Here is a 17,596-nt window from a genome sequence, read left to right on the forward strand (position 1 = left end):
GACTAGATTTGGTGTCACAGTTTGCTACCAATTCATACTGGAATATTGCCAGCAATATATAATAAAGCTTGTTCAGAAAACCATTTATTCCCGACATCATATTCAATGGCTAGTTCTCAGGATCTACAACAGTAAATAAATAAACATAAATCATTTTTATGCGTGGTTTTTAGATGACACTGCCATATCGCACAGATATTCAACACCACCATATCGAATTTGGATTTGGACCATACCATTTCAAGCTGCAGGGTGTCTAAACAATGACTTAACAAACAATAAACACAACTTCCACCCACCACACAAATTTTAGCCACAATTGAACAACCAAGAAAGCAACAAATATCAGGCTGCATCTTGAAAACAACGAGATAGCACATTACAACCAGTCATTACAAACATGAAATCCTCCACCCCTCCCAGTACACCCTACAGCATTAATGGTTCCTATACTCATTTGCATCTATGTACAACAAGCTTAGCCAATAGATGCACCTGACTCATCAAACTTTTTACCAACCACTCATTCTAAATATTGTGGAGTGAGGGCGCTATTTACTAATGAGAGGAATCTTTGAAACGAATTAAACAGATCTAATATCACAAGCAGTGAGTATCTAGTTATGCTTTAATTAGAGAAGGTATACAATTCACTCACCTGAAAACATATTATGGCATGACTTATAACTTGTTCCTATAGATTTTGTAGCCTAGGCGCAGTGAATACATGTACGATATACGTCTCAGGTAGTGAATGTGTTCTTCACGCATTACGATCACCAACGATTTGTTTATTTAAAATAATTTTAAATACTTTAGTTTCAATTCTTTCATTTCCCATGAGACATAACAATTTATCAATTGTGTCAACTTCATTAGTATTATTCATTAGTATCAATTTTCAATATAAACATCCAATATGTAGTGAGATGATTTATCTCATTTCGCCCACCTTATAATCACTTATGAGTTAACGCTGATTTCTATAAATATAACCCTCTGGTGACGAAGCTTACTTCGACATATTTGGATAAATTGACCACCGTTTACGGCGCCGATTTTTGATCTGTAACCATCAATGACAAATAATATCAAGAGTGACAAAAGACTACACAACCAAGCACAGTTATTGCTAAGATCAACACTGCGTTCGCCAATCTACGTCAGTTTGACTTCACCAAAGAACTTTGCTGCAAGAGACACCTTTTCTTACTGTCTTGTTGACGTTAACGTCTCTGAGAGTAATTAAATTGCATATATTTCCAAGGAAAAGACTATAAAATAAATGATTCCCGAAAATCTATTCTGATAATGTTGATGGTGCGTTACTGCTGACGTCATTGGATACAAAATGTTCAGCTTTTCTCGGATAGCTCGAAAACAACATGGTATTGTATATTACTGTCGACGCTTGCAGAAAAGCAACTCAGAATATACCACAATAAGAACCACAAAGTAAAATATTTATATGTCAGTCAGTCCTGTGTCACCTTATAAGATACGTATCCATCTATAACAGCCAATGATGAAAAGGTTTCAAAAGTGACTCCCATAAAATATTTACCCTGTTTATGCAAACATTGTTATGTTGTCTTAAAATACATATTAATATCATTTGTAATACTTTAACCATTATAAAGCACTACGATGCTTTTTACTTCCGTAATTTCATTAATATACTGTAAATGTATTTTAGTTAGTATGTCGTTTTATCTGACACGTGTTTTTACTAGTGACACAATATAAATCTTGTCATAATTTATTGTCTACATTATGTTGCTGATATTGATGCCTTCTGAGATCATTGATTTATTAAGCCAATTATTTTAATGTTTAAACTTCACTACCTGTATTTGTTCATAATAAACTTCTTTGTTAAATAACGTATTAATTGTAATAAAATAAAGTACAATCTGTGAATGGAAAGTTTCTTTTTGTCTGAGATAATGTTCTATTTTTTCTAATAATAAAATAAAATGTCTGTATGCCTTAATAAATTATAATGATTTATAGTAGATAATATTTGGTAATCGTTGTCCTAAGAATATTAAAAATAGCTAGACGTCTCGAGCAATGGCTTTTCATCGATAGTATATAAGACGATGTTTAAACAAATAGATAGAGAATAAGAACGTAAGAAATAAATTGTATAATCAATAAATTGTATGTTGTTACAAACACGCTAAAATGGTACTTGATATATACATTATTCGCAATAGCCGACATCTCATTGGGCGCGAGAGAGCTGCACGATAGTTTTGCCCATCCTTCCCAACAGTGTTCTATTGTTTATTGCCACTGCGTTTTAAATACTATGGTTCCCATGGTGCGGAAAACAGTAGACGTTATTTCGTATACCCGTGATTTCGGGAGCTTTTGTTGCTTGAATATAGAAGGTGTAAAATGAACAGAATACGACTTACGGAAAAAGTTTTACTATTCACCATTGTGAAATTCCTTACACTAAATTGATACATCGTATTTGACTTTTTGGTGTGCCGGATTCCGTCGACAAAACTCAACTATTAAATGAAATTACATTCAGATCAACACAAGAATGCATCAATGACTTAATTTCAAAATAGTATGTTTATTATGATAACTACATAATAATGGTCTGATACACACACATTGTTTTATACTTTACCGCAAAGTGAAAAAAGTCATTTTTTTATTACAATGAAACAAATAACTTATTTTAAACGAATCTACTCTGGTTTTGCACTAGTAGACATGAACTATGCAAATTTGGCATGAGTGGACATAGATGTTTTCATCTACATTAACATGATTCAAGTCCAAAATTATGACTGTGAAAAACATTTACGTAAATGTGTAATGTTAGGTTCAATCTTACTCCTGTAAGTGTTTATTCTTTTTATCACAAAACCACTCACCATTGAAAATGTCCCTCATAAGCAGTCTTTTGACGAGTACAATATTGAAGGGTAACAGAAAACCATCAACTACTGTCATAATGAAAATAGCAAAATATGGCAAATCATTGTAATTCACAACTAGCCATCCTACCATGTAGGATACTGACAATATTCTGAATACGAATGCCATTATAATGTTAATGACGGCGTTTGCCTTGTAATAACTATTGTTGGGCGGAATGCCACACATCTGAAAAAACTGTCGACTGTGCAAAAATATGCTGCTCATCTCACTCATCGATCCAATGATTAGATAGTAGATAGCTTTCCTCGCCAGGAAAAGAAAGGTTCCTAGACCCCAGAGTGCCTGTTGATAAAATTAACATAAGCTTTATGTCAATCTATAACAAAATAAAAATAGATGCATGTCCAAAATAAAGATAGTTTAGAAAAATGTCGGCTCTTTTACTGAAGATGTCATTTTTATTGCTTTAAAGCCAGAAACAACAGCCAAAAATTTTACAAACTCGAAACTACACCGTTTGTGTCATTTTGTAATTGAAATGGGAGTGACAGGCTCAGATATTACACAACATCATTGTCGATTTCCTCGCTAATGTTTCACGTGTCTGGGAATATAAACGCACAATATTATAAGAAATGAATAAATGTGGTGGCATCGTGCAGACACGCCTATGACGAGTAGCTTCTCTATATGTCAAAGTTCCAAGCACTCTAGACATCTCATACGATTCCTTATACAGGAGAGTACATACATCATCATCATCTCAAGATAGAGCTGCAGTTTATTTCGCAAATTTTGCCAAATTTCACTTTTTTTTATTTTTTCTATGGCATCGTATGAACATCTGTATTCTGTGAAAATTTGAAATTGAAATCATTAGTGGAACTCTGTTAAATCCAATGGCGAAGTAAATCAGCATTTATTTTTACTTAACTATAAAATATGCAAATTAGCAATTATCTCAGCTTCTTTTTAGTGCATATCCCAGAACTTTTTTAAAAAAGCTCCTTGACGCTTTGACCTTTTCTTTTTAAATTTTCACAAATGATTGACAATGTGTTTATCTTCAAAACGCCGTCGAGGCATTGTATTTGGTTGAACAGTATTGCAACAATCGTACAGACAACTAGCCTGGGTGTTAATTTGCGCATAAACTTGAATTAGTGAAATTTGAGCTGCTGCCCAGCAAAATTGACATTTGGCAGACAGTTTTCAAGACGGCACTTTCTTCATAGTAAACAGATGTACCCGTAAACCAATTTTGACAGGAAACAAAGGCATGGTTTAGAAGCTAATTTTCTTTAAATCACTTTTGACAAACAGAAAAAAAACACATGTTTGTGCATATTTCAAACTACAGTGTCCGTAAAAAAATACTTACAAAATTTTTAAATTCATACAATAAGCTTTCTGAAAATATATAGTTTTGTAGACAAGGGAGGTCATCTTGGTTGCCTAATTAACTAATTAAAATACCTGTCAGGTAAACTGCATCACTACCTTAATTCTAAAAACGTAATGTCAAAAATAATAAAAGTTATTAATTGTTCCTTCCAGTGAATTTGGAACTAGCCCCGTCAGCAATTTTAAACACAAAACATGTTTTCCAGACATAAGTCGCTGCTATTTTTAAAACACATGAACATTTTTCCTTTTTCGTTTTTAATCCGTATGAAACGTGCGCTACCGTCATTATGTGCAAGTTTTAAACGCATGTTATCAGATAGTTCAAGTTGGCTCACAAACTGAATCAAAAGACTAAACAACCAATAGAGTAATCAATGTGTTGAACAATGAATTAAGTACTGGCCTATCAAATTCTGCATAGGTATGTCTCATTAATTGCACTTCTTCTGGATTCAGTAATATTAATATTACATGTAATAATCATTCTAGGTTTCACGTTTCCCTTGTAAAAGCTGACGCTGCTCGTGAATACAACACCTTCACGTACAGCCTATGGGGTGAGATCAGTGCCAAGAACATTTCTCTTATCATTTTACCATTATGTTCACATTTTTTGTTTCATTATGTTCACATTTTATATTACTTTATCATTATGTTCATATCCTTTTTTAATTTTGTTAGCCTTTTTATATCATTTCATCATTGTGTTCAAATTTTGTATAGTATTTCATCATTATGTTATCATTTTCATGTTATTTTATTCTTATTGTATGATTATGATTTCGGTTTGTTAGCATTTTACATTATTTCATCATGTTGTTCACATTCACCCGACCATATATCTTGCACAAAAGTCGCATATAAGAAATACATGAGGCTATATCCAAATACTATACAATACTTTATTTCAGCTAGAATTAATATTCGCTGAAATGACTTTTTGGGTGATTTGTATAGAATTTATTTTCACTGATTTTTGACAAGTCGAATGTAAAATATAGTAAAAAGGTATATTCGCTGGGATTTATTTTAACTAAATTATTCTTTCAGCGAAAATAGCGAAAATAAAGTATTTTACAGTAACCAATAATCATACATATGCATTACATTCCAAACAAGGTCGAATCAGTAAAACAATAATAAAGACACTTCACAGTGTCTGCTATTTTAGAAAGAGTGGGCACTGTTTAGTCATGTTTAGTACGCTAGATGGCGTGTTTCCAATATGGAACCTTACCTGTGCATTTCAACTGTCGTACTGCTGACGTTCTATATAATAATACTTACCATTACATGATGTGATATAATCAGCCACACATCTGATAGCTTTGTGTGTCTCATGTGATCGATTATGTCATAAACAAAATAGCCTGAAATAAAACAGTCATAAAAGGTAAAACAGGAATGTGTGTTAACTTTGACATAGTTCGATAAATAAAAAATCCCATAATCAAAATTAAACGAGGAATAGGTATTATTTTTATTTTACCATCTGATTTATACAATCTGTGTAAATACTAGTGCAAAACATGGTGAGTTACTGCGACGCACTACACTACTTTACACCACACCACGCAAATCATGCGGGCTGCCATGTTTGTTTGTATTATTAGAGGGCGCTTACACGCGTAATTGTTCCATATTTGATAAGATAGGATGAAAATACCCTGTGCATTACCGCAAAATTACGGCACGCTGTAATTTATGGCGTTACGGTGACAGATGAACAATAATATAAGATATGTTAGATGTAACGCACACATTCGTATTATTAGAAATCGTACCTAAAAGCAATGCAATTACCATTTCCGCTCTCGCTGAATTCCTATCATATAAATCAGCTAATACACTAGGGTCTGAAATGAGACTGGTAACAAAAAACTTAATATTAGATTCATGCACTTGGTCGTTGTGAATAGATTTGCATGTAATTTACATAGTTATTGTTCAATAATGAGGATGTATTAAACCTAACTAATTTTTCTATTACTGGAACGTGTGATATTTTCATGATGCGTTATGTAAGTTTCATAACATAGAAGAACAATATGCAAACGTAGTAATTAAATGTGTCCAATAAACTGTACAATAATATCAAATATGTAATTTGTTGTTTATACTATATTGTGGGAATTGTTTACTCAAAATAGAAAATTTATTTCAACAGAGATTATTGGCAAGCAGGCTATTTTTAGTAAATTTAAAATGCTGGTAACAGGAAACTGCAATTTATTATGTTTTCTGTTGTTTTCAAAAGCATGTTGTTTTGTCTATAGAATGTGGGAAACCCAGCAGATAAGTGTAATGTAAACAAAATATCCACTTCATCAAAAAGATTGCAAATAATAATAAATGAAAGAATGGCAAATATATGTTGTGCTGTCATCCAGCTTAAACATAAATGAACAGAATCGTGCGTTTATCAATATCAGTGGAAATAAGTGAAAGACGTGTTTCTCCATTGTGGAGACGTTTAGATTCATGAAAACAAATATATGTATAATACCAAGCCACTGTCAGCGGTCCAACTATCGATGCATGTACAAATGAGGTTGCGGCGTTGTTCCATTTATAACTCTGTGGTATTATTTCCTTCGGCTTCGGGCATATACTGAAGATCCAATTGATGCAAAGGCAACTGAGTGATGATCCCATCATAATAGATACTAGTATATGGTTCGGTGTAGAGTCTGCTGTATTCATTATGGTAGTAATATCAGTAGTAGTAATGGTGGCGGTTAATTGTTGTTTAAAAATGCACTAGTTTAAATGATAGGATATTTTTATGATATGATAATGTTTAGGGCTATCCCGATTAGATTAGATTAGATTAAATAATACATATGCATGTATCATATTGTGGCACGATTGCCAATCAAAATAGAAAAGGATTGTGGGTGCACGAGTTGACCAATGAGAGTCAACTCATATAAGTCGACGAGAAAATCGTATCCGAGATTTCACACACCGGCCGCGGTTATGAATGCTTTGACTAGACTAGTGATTATATAGCAAACACAAACAATTCTGCTCGATTGAAACGTATTACACAACGCAAATATATATCTGATAAATGAAATACTGTAATTTTAATTATGAACACGCAATCGTCAAGATTAATGCTAAACTTTATGCTAGAAATCATTCGAATGTCCAATACCACAGTGTTGTATCGATCGATGGACAACTTGTTAGTCGGCATTGGGGAGTTGGTGTTTGCTGCATTCAGTGACCGTATTATAATTCATATTAAAAATATAGCATCGAATGTATCAATAATCGTGTACTAAATATAGCACTAATGTACTGGGATGTTTGCTGTGTTTATTGACTATATGAAAACACTGAAAACATTATATCTGACAAACGCGCGTTACTTCCGCCTGTAATTGTAGCATTTGACATAGAGCTTCACTTTTACAGTTAATGTTGTTATTAGAACTCAGCTCGGAACAACATATCACGGAGAGTTAGCTATCATACTAGACATTGTGATTTGAATATGTATTACGAGGACTGATTCAGAATTGCTTCTTAAAAGGGGGGATGTTATATATTGAGAACACCAAGCAAATAAATTGTATATGCAAACAAAGAGACATATATTTTAAACTAATTTATTAAATACAAAATACAAGAGTTGCGTCGTTACGTTGTTGTTGTTTGTCGTAGGGTGGAATGTAATATTATTTTCACTGGGCAGTGGGAGGATGCCAAATAATATGACTGTATTTGCTCTATTAGAAGCACGGCAAGCAGGCTATTTTTAGTAAATTGCTGGTTAACAGGAAACTGCAATTTATTATGTTTTCTGTTGTATTCAGAATGTAGAAAACCCCACAGATAAGTGTAAACAAAATATTCACTTCGTCAAAAAGATTGCAATTAATAACAAATGAAAGAATGGCAAATATACTTTGTGCTGTCATCCAGCTTAAATATAAATGAAAGAATCGTGCGTTCATCAATAACAGTGGAAATAAGTGAAAGACGTGTTTCTCCATTGTGGAGACGTTTAGATTCATGAAAACAAATATATGTCTAATACCAATCCACTGTCAGCGGTTCAACTATCGATGCATGTACAAATGAGGTGGCGACGTTGTTCCATTTATAACTCTGTGGTATTATTTCCTTCGACTTTGGGCATATACTGAAGATCCAATTGAAACAGAAAAGAATTGTGGGTGCACGAGTCTGACCAATGAGAGTCAACTCATGTAAGTCGACGAGAAAATTGTTTGCAAGATTTTACACACCGGCCGCGGTTATGCATGCTTTGTCTAGACTGGTGCTATAGCAAACACCAACAAGTCTGTTCGATTGAAACGTATTACAACAAAGCAAATATATATCTGATAAATTAAATACTGTAATTTTAATCATGCACACGCAATCGTCAAGATTCAGTGACCGTATTATAATTCATATTAAAAATATAGCATCTAATGTATCAATAATCGTGTACTAAATATAGCACTAATGTACTGGGATGTTTGCTGTGTTTATTGACTATATGAAAACATTGTCGATAAATCCAACAAACACGCACACCTGCCGCCTGTAATTGTAGCATATGACACAGAACTTCACTTTTACAATTAATGTTGGTGCAGTAAGCGAAATTTTCAAGACAGGTGGACAAGGTTACATTTAAACATATTATATAGTGTAGAAGATGAGAGCTAATTAAAATGTGCCTGTAGTTGTTTATTTACAACTGATGTGTTTGAATGCTGAATATACAAAGGAAGAAAGGTAAAATATACCAAAGATTAGTAGCATTCACAGTATGCAAATAATAAATGTTTTGTTGTGCGCATGCCCATGACGTAATGCTTATAAATAACAAAATAAACGAAGGGTAAAATTCCTTGCTCATCTGAAGTGCCGTACTCCGGGTTCGTAACACTATATAATTTTATTTGTACGTTATAAATGTATATTTATATGTGGTTCTAAAATACGCAGTGTGGCCTGTCGTTTAATTCCTCTCTCTCTCTCTGTCAACGAAAGTGTTGCTAAATATGACAGAATGTTAGATTTCAGATGAGTCTACGGTATAGCTGTTAAATGAGAGGACTGATTTACTGACTGAGTTGTTATGGTGGGTTATTTGACTTGCAAATTCATTTAAATACTTATAATCAAACAATTAGTTATCAATTGTACATGTTATTTCCCTACTTCATTACAGCAATTGAAACTTATTTTAAAGCGACGCATGTGGCAATTGTGTTACTTAATTAATCCATTATTCCTACGTCAAACCTAATGATTTTATTCTCTACATTCTTCTACATTTTTGTGTGGCAATATTATAATTTCATAGCTACATATACTATTCTATGTGTGATAGCGTATGGAACAAAAGAGAGCTTATGGTGACGACGCCATGTTTTACCTATTTGGTTGACTTCAATTATACTACTCAAATTCCGGGTTCATATCACTGTTTTCTTAACATTATATTTATTATATTATATTGTTATTATATATTTTCATTTTATTCATAAGTTGGTTGCGTGGGTAAAATTCCATACCATATTATGATAAACCAAAACGAGCAAACAATGTACACGTAGGTATATATATATATCTGTTCTATTTTTATAGAAGGACTTCCCAAATAAAAAAAAATTCTAAAATTTAAAAATATAAGAGGTAGTCGCTAAACCATGTACTTTCACACTCAAGCAAGAGAATAGACATGTTGGTGAACTAGCCTTGCACTGTGAGTGTTTTATTGTTTACACTCTGTAAAATACCAGTTTCTTTCACACAAAAAAGAACTGCAGACCACACTTCTTTATATTTGTGAGTGGGCAAGCCATGTTTCCACATACAAAAATAAACATAATATTTCTATTTTATTTTATTATATTTAAAAAAAATATTTTAGAAGCATAACAATACAACGACTAGATTTGGTGTTACAGTTTGCTCCCAATTCATACTGGAATATTGCCAGCAATAATTAATAAAGCTTGTTCAGAAAACCATTTATTCCCGACATCATATTCAATGGCTAGTTCTCAGGATCTACAACAGTAAATACATAAACAGAAATCATTTTGATGCGTGGTTTTTAGACGACACTGCCATATCGCACAGATATTCAACACCGCCATATTCAATTTGGATTTGGACCATACCATTTCAAGCTGCAGGGTGTCTAAACAATGACTCAACAAACAATAAACACATCTTCCACCCACCACACACATTTTAGCCACAATTGAACAACCAAGAAAGCAACAAATATCAAGCTGCATCTTGAAAACAACGAGATACCGCATTACAACCAGTCATTACAAACATGAAATTCTCCGCCCCTCCCAGTACACCCTACAGCATTAATGGTTCCTATACTCATTTGCATCTATGTACAACAAGCTTAGCCAATAGATGTACCTGACTCATCAAACTTTTGACCAACCACTAATTCTAAATATTGTTGAGTGAGGGCGCTATTTACATTACATTTGTCTTAGTGATAGTGACACCTGTATGGTATGATTGATCCCCACGATTGGGTGCAGGAGCATAGAAGTTTATAACTATTTTTTTTCAATAATAAACATGAAACCATCATAAATGACCTTATAAACAGCCTTTCACTTCATAGTGGGGTGGGTGAAGTAAACCTGTGATTATTTTTATTACTTTCTGACCATCTAGTTTGCCGTTCACCATGTTCATTTCCATATAAATAAAAGCTCCAGCCAATATCAGATTTGACTACTTGTTTCATACTGTGGCACTTGGAAACGACTGTTAGTGCATGTGGCAAATGTCCAACTGTCTTGGGTAATACGATTGGCTATATTTCAACTAGAAACAGGTAAATCAGTATACCTGTATGTACGAAGCCAGTGAATGTTATTCAAGCCAAAGAAACTGCATCAATTTATATAAATACACATGGAGAGAGAATATATTTTTGGAGCACTAAATGTGACAAATGCCCTACTGTCTGTGATAAATATACCACACCAGCTACATAGTGCCAGATGAGGAGATGCGTAGGTAGTGAAAAAAAAACATTGACTGAAACCTTGCAAAGGACTGAATTGTTGTCAATAACAACAAACATACTGGGAATGTCAAAGACAGTGAAAAAAACACAAAACACACAGGCATATAAATACTAACTTTCTAGGATCTTTATTGGCTCCAAGTAATCCAGAATAGAACGAGATGAATCAACGCTATACTCCGCTATACTTAGATGGAACCATTATTTTATAGGGGACAATAGGTCATAACTTGAGGGGAGTTAATACCCATGATTTTAAAAATGCTTTGATCAACAAGAGTCTAAGTTACAGGGAATATTATTTTGATGTTTCAATGGACCAACAAATGCATTTGACAGGAAAATATAAAAACTCGACCACAACAGCAATTAAAACAGCTTGCTGCATTATGAGTATCACTTCCCTGTCAAATTAGTGGTTCATACTTATTTGAATCTGAACATAACATGCCAATTCTATCACACTTTACTAGGCTCGAACTTCCATCCAATCAGAGCATTCCAAATAAACATGATTCCCCACAAATACTAGAGGGCGCTCTGACCAACAAATTGCCATTATCTAAATAAAAAAACTGATATGTCTGTTATATTTTTATAGAAAAACCTTCCCAAATAAAAGAAATTCTAAAATTTAAAAACATAAGAGGTAGTCAATAAACCATGTACTTTCACACTCAAGCAAGAGAATAAACATGTTGGTGAATAGACATGTTGATATTCAACACCGCCATACCATACCATTTCAACCTGCAGGGTGTCTAAACAATGACTCAACGAACAATAAACACATCTTGTACCCACCACACAAATTTTAGCCATAATTGAACAACCAAGAAAGCAACAAATATCAGACTGCATCCTGAAAACAACGAGATAGCACATTATAACCAGTCATTACAAACCTGAAATCCTCCACCCATCCCAGTACACCCTACAGCATTAATGGTTCTATACTCTTTTGCATCTATGTACAACAAGCTTAGCCAATGGATGTACCTGACTCATCAAACTTGAAACCGACCACTCATTCTAATATATATAATTATCTTAACTTCCAGTTCATGCGACTGTGTAAGGAATCTGAGCTTGGTCAGAAATTGAACAGCATATGCTATTCATGCATATTTTGAATCAAAAGTGAATTTAATTTGCACAGGCTCATGTATAGAGATACAAACCCTGAAACGATTCATCATGGACGTGTATCTCAACATGTATGAAGACTGAAAAATCCTGTCCAAGAAACCACATTTTCCAAAAACATGGTGGATGACAGTCGGTATCTGATCTGAGTATGGAACAAACTGACATGAACATGTATTTCTATATGTATGTGAAAATATGAAAGAAAATAGTCTATAATCCTTGGAGTAGTATGGTCAAAAAGCAAGATGGCCGATAGTCAGTCAAATTTGATCTGATTGTGAAACGAGCCGTCATAGACATGTATTCTGCCATGTGTATTGTATGTAAAAAAATTGAACAAAAACTGAAAAAGCGTGCATAAGATACATTTTCAAAAAAATGGCCGACAGTCAGCCATCTTTTATGTTGCAGAGAAAGCATTAGGTACATGCAAAAAACGGACAGATTTGGTCCATATGGGACTGAAATATGACTCTATATGGTCGTACGGGGTCCGAATTATAAATCTAATAATGAAGAAATACTCTCTACTGGAAACTCATATAATTAATCGTTAGTCATTTTTAACTATAGAAATTCATATCAATATAGGACTTTCCCATCATCGTAATGGTGCCCGGAACAATCATTATTTATTTAATGATATATATCGTTATTGCCAGACATATACAGACAACTGTGATGTCCATTCACACTTTAATTATGGCGACTTACTAAAATATGTTCTGAACCGACTAATCTGCATTCGTATTTGCCTATACTATAATAGTTATTTAATATTACTATAATTATTATTTTAGGTGTTGGATTTTGAGCTTGAATACAGTTCATTATAGCTACGTATAATGCAGTTAATAGTCATTTACGAGGTTATTATCTAATCTGCTCCGTTACAATTATGCTAACTGTAATGAAGTATAGATTACAGCGTACATTCATACGTAAAAAATCAATCTTTACACAATTAGGAATTACTTATATTTTATTCTGTTTTAATGATATTCGTTATCTTTTGACAGGTAACATGATTGTAACGACATCTTTATACGGGCTGACTATGTTAGCAGTAGTATCTTGTTATCAAGATCCTGGTATCGTTTCTAATGATACGTGTGTACAGTGCAATCATACATACTTACCAATGGGAGAATGGATTGGTGAATGTGCAGATATGATCTGTCCATCTATGATGCCCTGCCCAAATGAAAGATGTATAGCTTCAAAAGACGTACATCATTGTGACAAAACAATAGGCGGCAAATATCGTTACGTAGCAGTTGTACCATCAGTGGAAGGCGGGAATAATCTTACCATCAAGGTATGTATAAATGTTTCCTAAAAAGAAATTAATTACTCGACTGGCCAAAATAATATTGTGGTTGTTATCCCGTCTATAATGTACTGAAGTACACATACCAGTTATATTTTTGATAAAATCTAATGCTACCAAACCATATTCACCTACAAATATATGCAACATGCAGCGAGCTGCAATTAGTGATTAGTTAGCAATTACAACTCCGAGGTAATGCAAATATGTTTCAGTTTTCTTAAATATTCATGTCAACTTTGACAGCCACAGTTTAGACCTCGTACGCATATAATGTAACCTTGAGCTTTTACATACTTATTTTAAAAACCAAAATAAAAAATGAAAAAAAAGATATATACTTATTTGTTTATGTTAGTCAAATAAAGGGTGTTTGTTATTATTTAATAAAAACTTGTATTGGAGCTATTGTTTGACACAGAAAAAAATTTCATTTGATAACATTGCCAACTATTGATGTGATTCATAATTTATTGCTTTTTCTTTAATTGTACAACAACGTTTCTTTGATTAGATTAGGATGGTAAATTTTATAATATTTATTTTGGGTTGGGAACCTGGTAGCAATATGTGAAACTTGGACAATATCTCTCATGATGATACCTTATTGATTTTTCCTCTGACAGGGAGAGAGTTGCCAATTCTGTACTTTAAAATTCCACAACGATTGCGAGATGATGGTGAGTATCTTATTTATGTGTATGTAATCCGTAACACCAGCAACAGAAATCAACGATAAGCCAAACTGTTTGAGTGAGTTTTGAAGTGAAAGATAAAACCAGTGCAGACGAAACCGTCAACATGGTTTAGAAATAATATTTATATTTACAGATGTCCGTCCAATTCGGGGTTTTCATAGATTCTACAGAGCTCATACAAATATTATTATTATACTTTATTTCAGACTCAAAGGTCCATAGAGAAATTACAACAGAAATCACATTATTGATAAAGAAGGCGCCTATAATTGCGCCAAAAACTTGACCTTAGGAATAAATCACTATTTATACAATTATCAATTATACTATTGTCACTCTGAAATAATCGCTGTTTAAAATTGTACAAAGATTTTCTATGAAGTGTTGAAAAATTGAAAATATTTCTTCTCACACAATTACCACTTGCACTGCTCGACCTCTCTAATTTAAAAATCAGCCGAAGTGCATTGTTGTACGCTACATGCTGAGCACGCAACTACTTAACAGTATAATTGCTCCATACATTTAGGCAATAGTTACTACATAAAAATGAGCGACAAAGAGTACATTTCACATGTTCCGAACTCTTCCCAAAGTTTCTCAAAATGAGATTTGCCCTTGCATAAATTGACCTGAGTTGTCTACGCATGTCTCTAGCATCATCTCCAGAGGCTGATACCCTCATGGTGTATTTCAGGTACTTGATATCATCAAAAAATTGTAATGGTTTGTTATACAAATATACAGAGGGAACTTGTTTATAATATTTTGGGGAAAAAGCCATATATTTTGTTTTTATTGGATGAAATATAATAAAATGGCGTGTACCATACTTCTCACATATTTCAACCAATTTACGAAGTGCCTTCGCCGACGGAGACATCAAGTCATCGGCGTAAAGTAAATGATTTATAGGCACACCTGCTAAATGGCATCCCACTTTTGCCAAACGAAACTTATCACTGAGCTCGTCTACATACAATGCAAATATTTTTTGTGACAGTCCTGGCAGATATCGTTAGTCAAATTAAAGCTACTTGTAACCACCGAAGCCCAACGTACACAGAAAAACTTGCTGCTATACCAAACCAGTGGAAAACGCACAATAAACAATGGAACACCTCTATTAATTACCTTAATGAACAATGTCAAATGATTCACCCGATCGAACGCTTTAGATGCGTCCATAAAACAAGCGAATACCGGCGACTTGTGGCGCTTATGAAATTCTATAATTTCCTTAAGTACAAAAATACAAATATCTGTCGAGTGCCTCGTCTTGAAGCCAAATTGATAGTCACTGGTATGAATATACTTCTCTAGGCGCGTTAGCAAACACGATTCTAACACTTTAGATAAAACGGACACAATTGCCACTGGTCTATAATTTTCTTTTGACGATACATCTTTGGACTTGTCTTTGACGATAGGAACAATAAGTGCATTCGACAAACTACCAGGCAGTTTTCCGTGCACAAGGAATGCAGTAAAACACAAACCAAGAATTGAATAAAGCTTAAATTGGCATGTATCACGTGTTCAGAGACAATTGCTTTACCTTTCTCTAACCTGTTCACCACCTGCGCGCATTCCTGTGACGTGACTTTCATGTCGTTGTCAAATTCAATGTCGTGTAGTGCTGTCGTCACGTTACCTTTTTTTTGCACAATCATTTACACAGTTGAGAAGGGATGAATAATGCTGTTTCCACATGTCCGATATGCACGAATCGCCATTACATCCGTCTACAGTGGTAGGTAATGGGCATGATCTATTAGTAACCGTTCGAACAGAATCCCAGAATTTACGTGTGTCACCATGATATAATTTACTAGCCATTTTGTTTGCTTTAATTTGATCATTCCTCCTGCACATTCTAAATGCTAATTTAAACTGCGCACGTGTTTTGCGCATTAGTTCATAAATTACACTTGTGCGCGCTTTGCCATTCGACACCCATAATCTGAACGAATCTCTCGCAATATGGTGACAATCACGAACTTGGTCATTCCACCCCGGAACTACTTTATCCTTCCTAGTTTTAGAATTTGGTATACAATGCTGGGCCGATTGCTCCAACGATGTCACTATATTAGTATATAAATTATACAACTCCTCAGTATGGTTGTCATTAATACAGTTCGGATTACAACAGCTTAGTGCATCCAATATATGTATTAATTGCGAATTAGTTCTCTAAATAAACCAATAAACTAAATGTTTTCTTCATTAATAAAAAAAAATAAAAATAAACAGCATTTTAATAGATAACAGTCTCAACTGTAGTGTTACTTCTATTCATACAACATTACAAGACCCAGCCCAATCCGTAGGCTTCAGACATGATCAATGTTACTATATATACAATTGTTCCATTGACTGACAGACTATCATCGCATTCAGAGTTCAACTTAGAACTTATCCAATGCGAGCTCAATACTTTTCTTGCTTTAGTATGAATCTATTCGTACTCCACTGTCATATTCGGACAAATAACTTTAACAGTGCTGCATTTCTTGTTATGTTGCTCTCTCTGTCTCAAGATCAGTTGAATGTTAAAAAGTAATCATATTATTAATTTTATTTTAAATACCAATATACATTATAATTTCAGATATCATTTTCAATCATGCTTGATCGGCTTTTCCAACTACGATTGTATTAACAACTGTTACAGTTAGTATAATTATATCATACTCAATCAATTAATCTAATGTTATTATTCTCATTCAGACGTGCGCTGCCTCACTGACTAGCACTGATATGTTCTACGTTGATGACCCTATTACAGCGCACGTGACAAGCCTTTGTCTTAATCACAACGTGGGGGAATTAATTCGGAATACCTGTTATTGGATTCTCGATATTGTAGCTATGATTGAAATCTTGAATGTAACAGGTCTGTATGTGTAATGTTGATGTACATGAATAATAGTAATGTCAATGGCTGTGAATAAATGGTATTTTATACAGTGAAGCATATATGGTTATAATTTATTATTTTATAATTTTATTATTTTAAATTAGACTATTTTTTCAATTTGTCGTGTGATTTATACCAAAAAAAAA

The 17,596-nt window shown here is 33.6% G+C and overlaps 1 protein-coding gene across 2 annotated transcripts; it reads right to left on the reverse strand.

The window, feature by feature from the left end:
* Window positions 1-2,570: 2,570 nt before the first annotated feature.
* On the reverse strand, window positions 2,571-7,061 carry LOC146733783 (TLC domain-containing protein 2-like). 2 transcript variants are annotated; one of them, XM_085491586.1, is made up of 4 exons: window positions 6,818-7,061; window positions 6,096-6,178; window positions 5,599-5,681; window positions 2,571-3,246 (listed from the first exon to the last, which is right to left on the reverse strand). In XM_085491586.1, exons 1-4 carry the CDS (start codon window positions 7,012-7,014, stop codon window positions 2,854-2,856), a joined length of 756 nt encoding a protein of 251 aa, XP_085347712.1. In that variant the 5' UTR covers window positions 7,015-7,061; the 3' UTR covers window positions 2,571-2,853. The 2 variants fall into 2 exon arrangements, with proteins under 2 accessions (XP_085347712.1, XP_085347713.1); XM_085491587.1 differs by lacking the exon at window positions 2,571-3,246 and adding an exon at window positions 3,385-3,755.
* Window positions 7,062-17,596: the final 10,535 nt, after the last annotated feature.

The sequence above is a fragment of the Saccoglossus kowalevskii genome, chromosome 16 (genome assembly GCF_978046115.1).
Source record: "Saccoglossus kowalevskii chromosome 16, keSacKowa6.1, whole genome shotgun sequence".
NCBI classification, from domain to species: domain Eukaryota; kingdom Metazoa; phylum Hemichordata; class Enteropneusta; family Harrimaniidae; genus Saccoglossus; species Saccoglossus kowalevskii.

Coding starts and splice junctions, on each gene's coding strand:
- LOC146733783 (XM_085491586.1), bottom strand. CDS start 7,014: ATGAATACAGCAGACTCTACACCGAACCATATACTAGTATCTATTATG. Junction 6,179..6,817: donor GGACCGCTGACAGTGGCTTG/GTATTATACATA, acceptor TTTTGTTACCAG/TCTCATTTCAGACCCTAGTG. Junction 3,247..5,598: donor TTATATCACATCATGTAATG/GTAAGTATTATT, acceptor TTTTATCAACAG/GCACTCTGGGGTCTAGGAAC.